Below are 14554 nucleotides of genomic sequence, written 5' to 3'. Positions count from 1 at the left end.
AATTATCCAACAGTGATTAGTATGTTTTTTTCAAATGCAACTATTCATTGGAAATTAGTACTTATGAAATTAGTACTTATTCATTGGGTTCTAGTAAGCCTACATATTATTTTGCTTTTTAATTTTAAACTAAATCTTAAAGGGTGTGTTCACCCAAAAATGAAAATTCAGTCATTAATTACTCACCCTCATGCCGTTCCACACCCGTAAGACCTTCGTTCATCTTCGGAACACAAATTAAGATATTTTTGATAAAACCAGATGGCTCAGTGAGGCCTCCATTGCCAGCAAGATAATTAACACTTTCAGATGCCCAGAAAGCCACTAAAGACATATTTAAAACATTTCATGTGACTACAGTGGTTCAACCTTAATGTTATGAAGTGACGAGAATACTTTGTGCGCCAAAAAAAACAAAATAACCACTTTATTCAACAATATAGCTAGTGATGGGCGATTTCAAAATACTGCTTCATGAACCTTCAAAGCTTTTGTTTCAAATCAGTGGTTTGGAGCATGTATAAAACTGCCAAAGTCACACCCCCCAGTGGTGAACCATTGAAATTTCGAAACACTTATGATGTAATGAAGCCTCGTTTACTGAAATCACGTGACTTTCACGCTCCGAACCACTGATTCGAAACAAAAGATTCATAAAGCTTCATGAAGCAGTGTTTTGAAATCGCCCATCACTAGATATGGTTAAATAAAGCCGTTATTTAGTTGTTGTTTTTTTGGCGCACAAAAAGTATTCTCGTCGCTTCATAACATTAAGGTTGAACCAACTGTAGTCACATGAACTGTTTTAAATATGTCTTTAGTAGCTTTCTGGGCATCTGAAAGTGTTAATTATCTTGTTGGCAATGGAGGCCTCACTGAGCCATCGGATTTCATCAAAAATATCTTAATTTGTGTTCCGAAGATGAACGAAGGTCTTACGGGTGTGGAACGACATGAGGGTGAGTAATAAATGACATTATTTTTATTTTTGGGTGAACTAACCCTTTAACTACTAATCCCTATTGAATTCAATAGCAAAAGTCTGGTTACAGGTAACAATGGAACAGTAGTTTTAGTTAATGTGAAAATTGACTAGAAACAAAAGGGATAACTGCTAGTATATACTTAATATATTTATTTAAATTCATACTAATCACTACTGGAATAAGTTTTAGAGTCTGATCAATAGTTAGTGAAACTGAAAAGGATACTCACTATATGGAATTACTTAACTAAAAATAAGTATACTACTACTAACAAAAAGGATACTAGTTTTTTTTTTTTTTTTTTTAACGAATAAATGTTTGCCAACAAGGGTTAGCTGGTCAGGCCTTTTAAAAAAGTGAAATTTGTTAAAGGCAGTATTGACTCAGGACAGTCCAGAGGCAAATGAAATCCGATTCTGGTCCGCAACCTCGTGCTCTACACAGCTATAGCCTCCGCTCGCTCGCTCTCTCTCTCTCGCTCTCTCTCTCTCTCTCTCTCTCTCTCACACACACACACACACACACACACACAGTAACTACAGCAGACTGATGAGTGACAGAGCTTCACAGTAGCAGTGAACGCTGCACTGGAGAGGAGGGGTGACAGGGAGCTGTCTACTGTACGCTACAGTAATGAGATTATTCAACTCCTAAACCTTCTTCTAAATAGTAGTAGTTGCGCTATTTCTCGCACGCCGCACCACATGTGCTCGCGTGTGCGCGGTCGTGGACTCGTCTGCTCACCCGTTCTGCTCGAATACAGCCAAGAAAAGCGCAGCATTTGATGACATTATTTTTGGAAAGAAACTGCTTGTTGGAACCTCTCTCACCCTTTGCGCACATGACTTTTCTGAAGGAACGGAGGTGGACGGAGGTTACATTTGTTGTCGTTTGCGACTTTTAGGGCTGAACTTTTATTCACCGTGGTTGAGCGAAACAGACTCCGCGAGCCATGGAGAACCACACCGATCTGCAGAACAGCACCGAGGACGTACGTAAAAGCGGGTATCTCCGCAAGCAGAAATCCATGCACCGGCGGTACTTCGTGTTACGGACGGCTTCAGAGCGCGGCCCGGCCCGACTCGAATACTACGAGAGTGAGAAGAAATTTCGTGGTAAAGCGCCCGTGCCCAAAAGGGCTCTGGCGCTGGAGACGTGCTTCAACATCAACAAACGGGCCGATTCGAAGAATAAATACATGATAGTGCTCTACACACGGGCTGAGAGTTTCGTGGTGGCGGCGGAGAACGAGGCGGACCAGGAGGAATGGTACCAGGCGATGGTGGAACTTCAATGCAAGAGTAAGTCTGGGAAATACAAAATCAAGCGATTGCAAAAAAGTGTTGAAATTAGGTGTTAACGTGGCAAGCTTCGTTTAATTGCATTTTGCATGTCAGCTCATCCAATTTCGCTTGGGTAATAAAATAAATCTTTAGTAGCTACGTGTGAAATCGTAGATTAGAGCACAATGTTAATAAAATGCAACACACTGAGGACAGTGTGTCTCTTAAGTTTACAAGTTGTTATTTCTATCAGACAGAAGCGAAACCAGAGATGGTTTTATTATTGGTGAAACTACTTGGAATTTACATTCACTGTTTTCTGCACCGTTCAAGCGTCTCTAATACTGCAAATTTGCCTGCTGACATTGGTCAATCACTCGTACAACAATGCTAATGAACGAACAATAACATCAAAGAAACATGAGAACTGCCAAACAATGAGGAAAAACAATAAATAAAAATACAGATGTCATATAATTCATATATGAATTTTAAAAAATTAAATGAATACCTCTAGTGCTATCTCACTTTTTCCATTCCCTGTCTAATCTCTTATTGGTTCATTAATATTCTATGTATTATTAGCATTCTAAGCAGAAACTTAAATTTAAAAAGTACTAGTTTCTTTCAAGTTCAGGATATCTTTGGTCTAAAAAGTTACTAGTTACTAAAAATAAGTACTAGTTCTAATTTTTCTTAAGTAAAATATAATTAAATATTAGACACTATTGGAATAGGTACTAGTATCTAATAAATAAATACTAGTATCTTTAAAAAGGTACTAGTACCTAAAGAATAAACACTATCTAAAGAATAAGCACTGGTAGCAAATTAATAAGTAGTACCTAATGGGATAGACACTAGTATCTAAAAAAAATAAGTACTAGTAGCATGAAAATAGATACTAGGCCCCGATATACTTGAAGCGAAATAGAATAACGAACTGCTGTGATGTAATTTCGAACAAAATCAGGCCAACACAAAGTTTGTTTGAAGTTCGTTTTGTGAGTTTGAAACAGTTTGCCAAAGCCAACTTTCCAGAAAAGTTCGCTACGGCTGGTAAACTCTCTTGTACTACCATTGGTCCATGGCGATTACGTAATTGGTAGGTGTACCCTGAGGCTCTGCCTTTTTTCCCGTGGAAATCTTATCTGGTTCATTTCTCCTGTTCACTATGTCGAGGTCAGGCGTCCGCGAGTGAAAACATGAACACACCGGAGAGCTGCTTTATAGTAGAAAATTAAGTTGTACTTGTGATGAAACGAGACACTAACACTGTTTTTCATGTTTAATACGGTAAAACTTGATTTTAAGCAATCTATTGTATAAAGTGCTTTATAAATAAACGTGACGTGACTTTACTAGAGTGCCGAATTTCAGAGCTCGTGCAAACATATCCACTTTGCTATGATCAGATGCTTTTCTTATGCTTTATTAAAAAAAATGCTTGCTGTTTTCTCAATTTTGTTGTGTGTTGTTTATTTTGTTATTGAGAGGAAAGCACGCAGCACATATTTACATATCTAAACGCTTCTTTTAGCAGTGTGGGCGGTGTTGAATGTTCGCTAACAGTATATCGCTGGTCACGTATTTCGAACTTAATTTTACCCCTAAGTGAAGAATGAAAAAGAACTTTGCTGTGAGTATATCGGGGCCTTAAATGTTAAAATGGCTTGCCATACATCCTCCACAGACTTTCTCATTGCATTGTAGTACAGCTGCTAGTGGTGTTGAAACGACAGTGTTTTTCTTCCTCTCCAGCAAAGTAGTTGCCCCCCCCCCCACCTCTAAGTTGGGTAGAGGGGCCTCCTTTGCTGTTGAAGAAGGGAAAGACTGTTACTGAGGCTCAGCTTGCTCCTTATCCACGCCACCCGAGCACGTTATCATGTCTTCTCACTAGAGCTCAACTTGCGTAAACAATTGAGATACACCGCGTACTCAGTAACCTTTTCCTCCAATCTTTCTGTCAACACAATGTTATGTCTTTACACTTTCCCTTTATATCTGTTAAATAATATTAAGAATAGGAAAATGTTTCGGTCTGTATTTCAGACAGTCTACGAATGATTCTATGACTTTTCTAATAGTCAGTAATTTTCAATCGACTGAGAACTGAATCAGCTTTTGTATTTGTCAGAAATTGGTGGAGGTTCCTCTCGCGCAATCCAAATTAACTAAACGTCAAGGTGATTTAAACAAAACAAACAATTATTGTGATATTTTTGTGATACATAATCGGTAATAAATTATAAATTATGATATTACTTACGTTTTTAGATTTGTAGAGAGAGCGTTTGAGCAGCCTTTGCTATAGTTACCCCTAGGCGACAAGTTACCAAGCTGCAAATTTAGCTCACTGACTAACTTGTAATCTATTTTAACGATTGAAAACTATACCTATACTTATATGTATTGCCTTTCTTTGACCACCGCATATAAATTAACGACAAACCAGCAAATAGCAACGTCATGCAACCAGGTTCCTTTCTTGTAGTTTGATACTATTGCAAAGCTTTCTTCAATAATTCCTTTTGGCTGCTAAGCCTATACAAATTATCAGCATTTCTGTATTATTCTGCTTTCGTGACACCTGTGTGGAATAACCCAACTAAATAATCTCTATTAATGCCTTCTAAAAGCTGCAAATTAAATCACATGGATAATTTCTTTACATAATTGGTATTTCAAAAAAACTGAATATTATTATATAACCCGTCATTCCTCTTAGAATAAACTGTACTGGTAAAAACAGGTACACTTGCAAAGAGTAAACAGACAAAAAGGGCAGTGACCGTGACTCCAACAGCAATTACACAGCCCCGCATGTTCCTTGGCTCCAGGAGATACCACTAACAAACCCAACATGTGACGCAACCCTTGCAAACCAATAGCAAGAGTCCAAGGTGCTGTTACTGCATTACATAATGAGTGCATAATGAACGCACCAACCATATGCCATACCATATGTACTTTAATGTCTCCTATTACATATACACAGAAAAATGCTGATTCTGAAAAGGTTTTCTTTGCAACCAAAGGGTGGAATTTCACATATTTACTCTGAATGCAATGCAAAGCCTCTTTGAATTTACATGGGATAAAGACAGAGTGACAGAATGTGTTTGTGTTAAGGCAGTGAGGAAAGGTGAGTAAAGGAGATGACGCCGTAACAAGATGTGAGGGTCAGGCACTCAGGCTAGAGATGACCCTCCAGTTGTCGTCCATAAACCCACTAACTGGATAACAAGCTAAACAAACCAGCCTACTGAATGGCTGTTTAAACATTTTGACATCTGTCTTACCTCCATACTTGCTTTCCGCTGGGGTTGACCTGTTGATGGGCATGACAACTGCGAACTGACCTGTGGGAACGTTGTCCATACTCACTTTTTCACATCTTAATGCATTTACTCCCTGTCCATATTCTTTACAGACATTACTAGGCATGATGATTGGGAATCTGTCCAACAGTAATCTGCCCCCCCTGCTGTTCAAATTACGCTGGGGATGAAATTTCAGTTGCTGCTTTCATCTGCTTTGATTCATTCATATGCTATTCATCGAGTCTGGGGTTTGACCTATTCCTTTAAACGTTTGTTTTCTTTCATACTGATTTATTCATTCACTTGCATGCATCAGTGTTAGTTATCAACATATTGACAACTTGACTAGTCACGTATTAAATAATCTAATTACATTTTATTCAGCTTTTTAAAAACCCACAGGATCTATGCTTTGATGTTTACATAAACCAGAGATTTATCTGGTAATCAAAACCTTGGGTATTTACTGACAAGCACAAGTATTTGCATCCTGAACAACCATTGCACTGTGGGTAGGGAGTTAAGTGATGCAAACAGTTGAATATTTTCCCTTTGACTAAGGTTTTGGACTTGCAGCTGTCTATTTTGTCAGTATATTCCCGACTAACCACATACTGAACATAGAGACCACAGTCATTAGAAGCATCAACTGTGGAAAGTTTTGAAAATAGTGAAGAACAATGCTGAACAATTTGGTTCAGTGGCTGAAACACATATTGAACCGCATGTGTGCACAAACAAAGTTAAATACAGTTTTTTCATATAAAGAAAATGTTTAGAGGAATGTTTATCAGATGGGTCAAATAAACATACATTAGCGTGCAAAAGTTTTGGGTCGGTAAGTAAGAAACAAATATTTTTATTCAGCAAGGATGCATTAAATTGAAGTAAAAACATTTATGCTGTTCTTTTTAACTTTCTATTTATCAAAGAATCCTGAAAAAAAAAAAATCACGGTTTCCACAAAAATATTAAATGGTTAGTTCACCCAAAAATGAAAAATCTGTCATCGTTTACTCACCCTGATGTCATTCCAAACCCATAAGACTTTCATTCATCTTTGAAACACAAATGAAGATATTGTAAATGAAATCTGAGAGCTTTCTGTCCCTCCATTGACAGTCTACGCAACTACCATTCTGACGCTTCATAATGTTCATAAAGAAATTGTAAAAGTAACCCATATGAATTGAGCGGTTTAGTCCAAATTTTCTTAAGAGACGCGGTCGCTTTATATGATGAACAGATTTAATTTAGAGCGCATGAGAGACTTCTTTCAAAAACAACAACAAAATGATCTGACCAACCCCAAACTTTTGAACGATGGTGTATATAATGAAAAAAGAGGGTCCTGGGAAACTCACCTGCATTCCTGGTGTCGTGTGGATTTCTAATGCCAAATTCAATTGAACAAATACCAAGCAGACTCGCCGCTGTGAACAGATATTCCATGTTCGGTATTTGTACAGCTGCAAACAGGGAAAAGAAATTAGGTTGGAGGAACTGTTTTCTCACCATTAGCACCACATATGAGCAATATTTGCAGGTGAAACCCACTTTACTATACAAGCGGGTGTCTGGTACTTTGAGATCAAATGCTACTTTCTGTTCAATGAATCAAAATAAGGGATTTTATTCATTTAAATACATTGTTTAGTCAATTACAAAGATTAAGCCATGTCATGCATGCTCTGACTAAATGGCAACAGAAATGACCTTTGTGAAATCAAACAAATCTTTCTTTACTTTACACAGCACCACATCACATCACCACTGCTGTCTCAAGGAAAACACTGTGTGTTTGTCTATTTGTCTGTGTGTATTTGTACAGTATGTGGCTGTGATGCCAGTCTGGCTCATGGCTGATGCTCAAAGGTTAAACTTCCCTAAGCCTCACTCATCTCCTTAATGTGCTGGTAATTATTGTCTCTGTGAGATCTTGGACAGAAACACACAGCCAACGGCAGAGCTTGTTCTATTTTAACAGCTAAATCTGATGTAATGAAGCAGATCACAGAGGGCTTGAGTCTGCTATATAGCTGCAACTTACTACTGTTTGACCCTCATGAACCCCATATAACAACTTAGCCTGTCCTTAAGTGCTGCTTAAACATGACCAGATCCTGAAATGTAAGCCTGTGACAAAAATATCCATTAGGCTCCTCAGTGCACAGTATATAAAGCAGGACTAGCCCAGCAACAGCTTCGTTCTGACAGTATTATTATTAGGTTCACTGTAAAAACTATATTTTTGAAGTTGTAAAGATTACTTCATTATGTTTTACTTAGGAAAATAATATTTCAGTCTTGATAAATTTGCGTTTAGTTGCAGTTTCTTTGTAATTATTTGTGAAATTTAGTAAAATAGTTTTAGGGGCCGTTTACATGACACCGTTTTCAACTAAAAATGGAATTTTTTTTTTATGCGTTTTGGCCGTTTATTTACACGACCATGGCGTTTTGGTGGCCTGAAAACGCAAACTTTTGAAAACGGGTTTCAAAGTAATGCACGTTTTTGAAAACGGTCTCCGTGTAAACAACAAACACGCTACGATGACGTCATGCACATGCGCATTACATGTTTAGTATATAGTTTCATCGCCATCTAATGGCCTGCCAGCAGAATACAGCGTTTTTTTTGTCATTTTCACGGATTCGTATAAATGGGGATCGTTTTGACAATGGTGTCGTCTGTATGCGGAAAACTTCTCCGTTTTAACCATATCGTTGTCGTGTAAACGTACCCTTAAGGTAAATCCTACACAAAATAATTTTCAGTGTTACTTTGGATACAAAGTCTGCTAAATTAATACATTGTGAAATTAGAAGAAGCACACACATTTATGTTATCAATGGTGACTCACAATAGAGACCAAAGATTCTTGACAGTGAGATAGAAAATACATATTAAAATATCGTACATATTTTTAATCATATTTATGTTAATATTAATGAATATTTAATATTTATGAATATGTTTGTGAAAAATGAATTACATATTTAATTAGAGTGTATTTTAATTATCTAGGAATAAACAAATATATGAACAATTTTTTTTTCATTTATTTATTTTTTCAATAATGATAAGGATGTTTATATATATATATATTATATCAAAAAATATAAATGGTAAATATATATATTTTTTTTAAAAATCCTGTGTTAATCACAGTAGTCAGGGTTCCTTCCTACAAATTTAAAAATCCCATAATTGTCCAGACTCAAATTTGCAAACCTCTCTGTAGATTTTTCAAACCATATTTAACATCAGTGGTTCTTACAGCATTATTTTCAGCATTGTACTTGGTATAGTACAGTGTCTGTTTTTTTCTTCTTCTTTTTTTTCCATTGGTTTTCTCAAAGTGATTATATGATGAGAAGGATCCTAAAACACATCATAAACTGCATACTGTATATTCACCTCTGACACATCAGTTTGATACCGTAAATGTGGTTTGATGTTGCACAATCTCCAAACAGTAAAGTACAGACTGAGGGAAGTTCAAATGAGACTCACTTATGGTAAAGACAAACAGTTTTGCGTAATGAAAATGTGCACCTTGAATTCATTCAGTCAGTGATGACAAACACAACTTTTTTCCATACTCCGTTTTCTTTTTTCCAAACTTATCCAGACCTGAAGATTACTTAAATCAAATTCCATACTTTTCCAAACTGCGTAGGCTAAGAACCCCGAGTAGTAAAGGTGGCCACATGCAGCAGTGGCAGTCAGTCACGCTGATTCCTGATAAACACCACAAATCAATCATACATAAACCTAATAATATAGAGAATCAAATGCAAATAGCTCAGGGATTAACATTTTAGCCATTTTGGCTGGTTTTCCCCACATTCTACAGATCTTCACACACACATGCACACAATTTGTTGACTTAATTTTCTTGTTTCCTGGTTTCAAGAAAAGGACATCTATTGTTTTGTTTCGTTGTTGATCTCTGAGGGCTGCAAGTCAGAGAAAGGTTGTTGGATTTACTTGTTTAGGACCAGAGAGAGATATTTCTTAAATATATCATTATAGACTGAGAATGCATTAAGACATGACAGCAATCACTCAGCCGCTGAAGCACCACTTAGCCTGGATAAACTTCTGGGAAATGATTGTACTTCTGGCTTAAAAAAACAAAGCAGTGTTTTTCGTGGAAATCTGCTTATTATTTTTATGGCTTGTGTTGAGAAAAAATTGTTTTTTAGGATGTTTATCTCTAAATGATGAGCATACTGCACAGTTAAGAGGAGAGTGGCATTAATCGTAGGTGTCATCTTCCCTCCTTTCCCTTCTCTCCTCTTTCTATGACTGATTTTGTCGTCACCACTGTATAAAACATCTTGCAGCAGAAATGTATTTAATACTGCTGGAATTTATTATTATCAGTGTTTTCCTGAATGGTCTTTGCAGTACTTATCAGTCACACTCACAGACAGGAACTTGCAGTAGTAAAATCACAAAACTAATGAAACATCCACTGATGCATAGCTGCAATTTTGGTTTATTAAAATAGAGTTAAATTAGGGTGAATTAGAACCCAAAACCCTTTAACATTACCACTGACAAATGACTTATACTTAACAATCATAGTAGTTGCTGCTCCATGTACAGTAGCAATCAAATTAAATATGTTATATAATGATTTTATGGATATTTATAATCGTTTTTGTGTTCAGTTGTTCTAAATGTGAACAACTGATCTCCATGGACCAATACATCACATAAAATATTTAAATATGGTCCAGATTTTTATGGCCGATATCAATTACAGATTTTTCCCATCTGAATCAAAAGAAAACATCCTGATAATTATTATCTAAGCCTTTATCATAAGTTAACAAAAAATTTTTTTTTTAATCGTTATTGTAATATTTATATATTGTATATTCAATTATTTTATCATTACATTCATCTTATCCCATTGTGTTAGTAATATTAGTTCCTCTTTTATTTGTTTTCCTGGAGCTTTAATAGGGGGAAACACATGTGTGCGGACTAAAGAAGTCCTACCAAATAATGTCGCTTGTTTGGAAGTTATTTAATAAAAGTTTTTAAAATATACACATATTAAACACAAATACTAATTGGTTGATGTTATTTTATGCACGCCTGACGGATATGAGACGATGTTAGACCGACGGTTACACAAGCTCGTCAAATGTCTCACCTGTGGTTGACTGTTGAATCAGGTACGCTGTCTTACAAATTTTAGATGATGTTCCCGCATGATGTATTCATTTTGGAGATCATATTTTTGATTATTTCAAACTCAGTTAGCATTTTAGAAAATATCTTGGCATAAAACTGATGTGAAGTCTGCGCCACTAGCGGCATTAAATGGAATCGCAATCGGTTTGAACGGCCCAATTGAGTCTACTGTTTGTCAAATCTGTGACAGGTAGCGAGTATTTTAAAACTTCTTTGAAAACTCATTATTTTTTTTCTGTTTGAAATTCTAATGAGGGGAAATTCGACTTTCATCTAATTGTAATCAAAGTGACACCCATGTGTTTTATAACAACATTTTCGTTAAAAATAAACTATAAAATCTAAGTTGAGAAAACTCAAAAACTTGAGGCAACCAGCTTCAGAACATTTTTCAGTATACTTAATATTCATCAACAATTAACGCTGGTCAAACATGAGTTCTATTAACATTACATTAATAGAGTAGTGCAGGGATGACATATTTTGTAGGCCAACCCAGAAGTTAGCATCACCCTGGTTCCCTTGACAAAAACCCAGTAGGATTTTTCCATTGGCTTTTGGATTATTGCAAAAAAAAAAAAAGGTCTGTGACTATCAAAAGAGTATGATTCTTACACATTGACTTCAGGATGATGGAACCAGAAGTGCTAAAACGTGAACTCGCTTCCGGGTTTTGGCCTACAAAAATATGTTATACCTGCACAACTCTATTGTGACATAGAACGTTCTTAGTTTGTGTAAGTTTGTTAAGAAATCTGAAAAGGTTATATAGAGTTACTTCTATACACCTAAACAAGTTGAAGAGACTTCACCAAAAAGACCACTAATTACTCTTAATGGTGGCTTACTTCTGCACAAAAAAATATAATCAGAAACACAACATAGAGCTAAAACATGTCTTAAATCTAAAAATCCAAACATTTCTAATCATCATAATTCCTCATGCTTCACCAAAAACACAGATTATTCAAGTGCATCATTAGTGATCAAAGCAGCCTGTTAGTTGGACCCTGACCACCACACTTGACATTGTAAGTTCTCGCTGTTTATTATTTTAAGTTGCTTATACAAAAGTGACTTTATTTGATCTCTTATGTAATGTCACTTTTGCTACATTATTTTACAGTGATATATGCCAGAAGTGGAATTGGCTTGTAATTGAAATCTGTGTGTGTGTGCGCGCGTGCATGCTCATTGGGCAGCATCAGCTGCTGGTGTGGACAGCACACTCTTCCTCTCGCTTGTTACATCTTTCATCACTCCAGCTGTAGTTTGGCAGAGTGAGAACCACTAATATGCTTCCATATGGCACTGAAACTGAAAACCACAAGCAGATCTGGAAACTTTATGATAATGCTGACCAGCAAAGGGTTCATCTGGGTTAACGTGGCAGTGCCAGCATTTGTGTGTTTTTGTGCGTTTGTAGTGATAACAGAAAACATGTGTGAAAGGAACTTAGAAATATAGTGTTTGTGAGTAGAGGACACTTGTTTATTCCTTGTGGAAAAACTAGATAAACTATTTCAGAGTGCCCCATTATGTGATTTTAAAGGTGCCTAATTTTGTTTTGGAGGTCTTCTGCAATAGGTTTACATGCATCCAAGGTCAAAAAACTCTTTAATTTTCTCATAATATACATTGCACATCACTTCATTTCTTAAAGAGTCTAAAACGGTTTGTTTGAAGACTCAGTCTCTCTAAACCCCTCCTTTCCAAGAGCCTACTCTGCTCTGGTTGGTCAGGCGACCCAGTCTGCTGTGATTGGTCTACTGCATTACAGTGTGTCGGAAACGAAATGGCAATTACCATATCTGAATTTCAGCCCCGGTGGCTTCCTCAGCACTTTATACAGAGTGATGCGAACAATGGCAATTGGAATTGCTGGCGACTCGTTTCAGCAGTTCAGAATCGATTCTTTCTTTTAGGAGACAATAACTTTATTTATCGTGCACTTTGATCTTTAAAACTTTGCAGAAATTTTACATTCACAAACAGCTATATTACACACTGCATGAAAGGTAATATTTGAAAAAGCATAATAGGGGAACTTCAAAGGTTACCATGTGATGGTTGTTTGTGAAGTTGTGGGCTTTTCATTGGAACAAGATCACTCAGTCCATTGGACGACATTTGGTGCAGAATAATCTCTTCCTTTGCAGCTCATTATTGCAAATGATGGCTTGTTAGAATTATTTCCTTATTTAAAATATAACACATTCATGTTGTGTAAATACTTAAAAATAATATTTACATTATATGTTTTATGTGTAGTTGCTATTTGGATGTCACTTGTGGAAAATATGCATTTGTTGCAACAGAACTGCATAGCATTGTCTGTTTAGTGGAATTTGTGTTAAATTTGTGAATATCTGTGCAGTTGAAATGCTCTTGTAAAGCTATTATGGCTAAGCAATGTGAACTTGATATTGTTGCATCTGCTGCTCTGCTTTGAGGGAGGGCAAATACGCATAAGCCCTTGCAACTGAATGATTTAACTTTGTGTTTTTGGTTAATACATGACTTCCAAATACTAATAAACAAAATTGCTGGTTGGAATAGAGTGGTGCAGGGATGATGTCAAAACCCGGAGGACTAATTCGCCCCTGGTTCCCTTGAGATTTTCCTATGGGTTTTTATAATGGGGTTTTTCAATGAATGAGTAAAATTAAGCCTGTGGTAAACATAACTTGATGCTTGGATGTTTTGTTTATTTACAATGTAAATTACACTCACCCATACCAAAAATGCAATTTTTGAAGCAGTTATGTTTATTTTTGAAAACGTATGTTCCTAATAAGTAACTGGATAAACGGTAAAGTATCCTCAAGTTATGTTTACTACAGGCTTTATTTTAATTATTACTTGGAAAAACCCCATTATAAAACCCCATAGGAAAATCTTGAGGGAACCAGTGGTGAATTAGTCCTCCGGGTTTTGACGTCGTCCCTGCAGCATGTTTTATCTCTATTTAGTGCTCTTGTAAATGTTAAACAGTTTCACGTGAAGTCACTAGTGTTCCCTTTGGTGAGTGTTGCGTAATATTGGGACGAACAGTGTGCTCAAGAGTTGACAGACCATACTTACCATTGACACCTTAGTTACTAAAACATTTTTTGATTTGTGTCAGCTTGCAAGTAAGAGTCATCTGTACATAGAAGAACACATATTGAAGTAACTTGAAACCACAACAGCTGCTTGAACTTACACCGAAGCTTGTTTAAGTTAGCTGTTTTTATATGGCAACCTAAATTAATACCTTAACTTAGACGTCACCTTGAAATTTTCTAGAGTTTATGTGTGAGTACTACTTCTGTTTACTGAGGAAAAAGGCAGTAGGGGGAGACTTGAGACAGACAGGGACACTTGGCTGCGAGCTTCTCTCATACACACAGCTGTTTCTGTACTCTCATTCTGCTTATCTTTCAAAGTACCAGGACAAAGAAAGATCAGGACTGAACTTTGGTCCTAAAAACAGCAATTAGGCCTTATTTTAAAACCCTTATGTGCTCACATGCACACAAATCTCAGTTTAACAGCTCTGCGCTTGAAGTGATTGTACATTTTACTGGTTGTCATACTAGTTAAACCATTAGCTGTTAAAAATAAGTTTACAAGACAAAACAGTAGTGCATCCAGTTATCTCACTTCCTAACTCAACATTACTTTCATTTGCATAGCATAATGTATTCAGGTTGATGCAGTCATAAATAATATATTATATATATTATTTATTTAATATTGCTTAAA

The 14554-nt window shown here is 36.4% G+C and overlaps 1 protein-coding gene across 3 annotated transcripts in view; it reads left to right on the top strand.

Annotated features, from left to right (window-relative positions):
- The first annotated feature begins 1510 nt into the window (after window positions 1-1510).
- Window positions 1511-14554, top strand: part of si:ch73-335l21.1 (insulin receptor substrate 1-B) — a 49556-nt gene continuing 36512 nt past the window's right edge. For 2 of the 3 annotated variants that reach the window (XM_051900571.1, XM_051900570.1), the window contains exon 1: window positions 1511-2287. In XM_051900571.1, the coding sequence (XP_051756531.1) occupies window positions 1939-2287 (349 nt within the window). In that variant the 5' untranslated portion in view covers window positions 1511-1938. The remainder of the gene's footprint in view (window positions 2288-14554) is intronic. The other variant, XM_051900572.1, reaches the window with a different exon arrangement.

The sequence above is a fragment of the Ctenopharyngodon idella genome, chromosome 7 (genome assembly GCF_019924925.1).
Source record: "Ctenopharyngodon idella isolate HZGC_01 chromosome 7, HZGC01, whole genome shotgun sequence".
In the NCBI taxonomy this organism is placed as follows: domain Eukaryota; kingdom Metazoa; phylum Chordata; class Actinopteri; order Cypriniformes; family Xenocyprididae; genus Ctenopharyngodon; species Ctenopharyngodon idella.
This window is presented reverse-complemented; position numbering and strand designations above follow the sequence as displayed.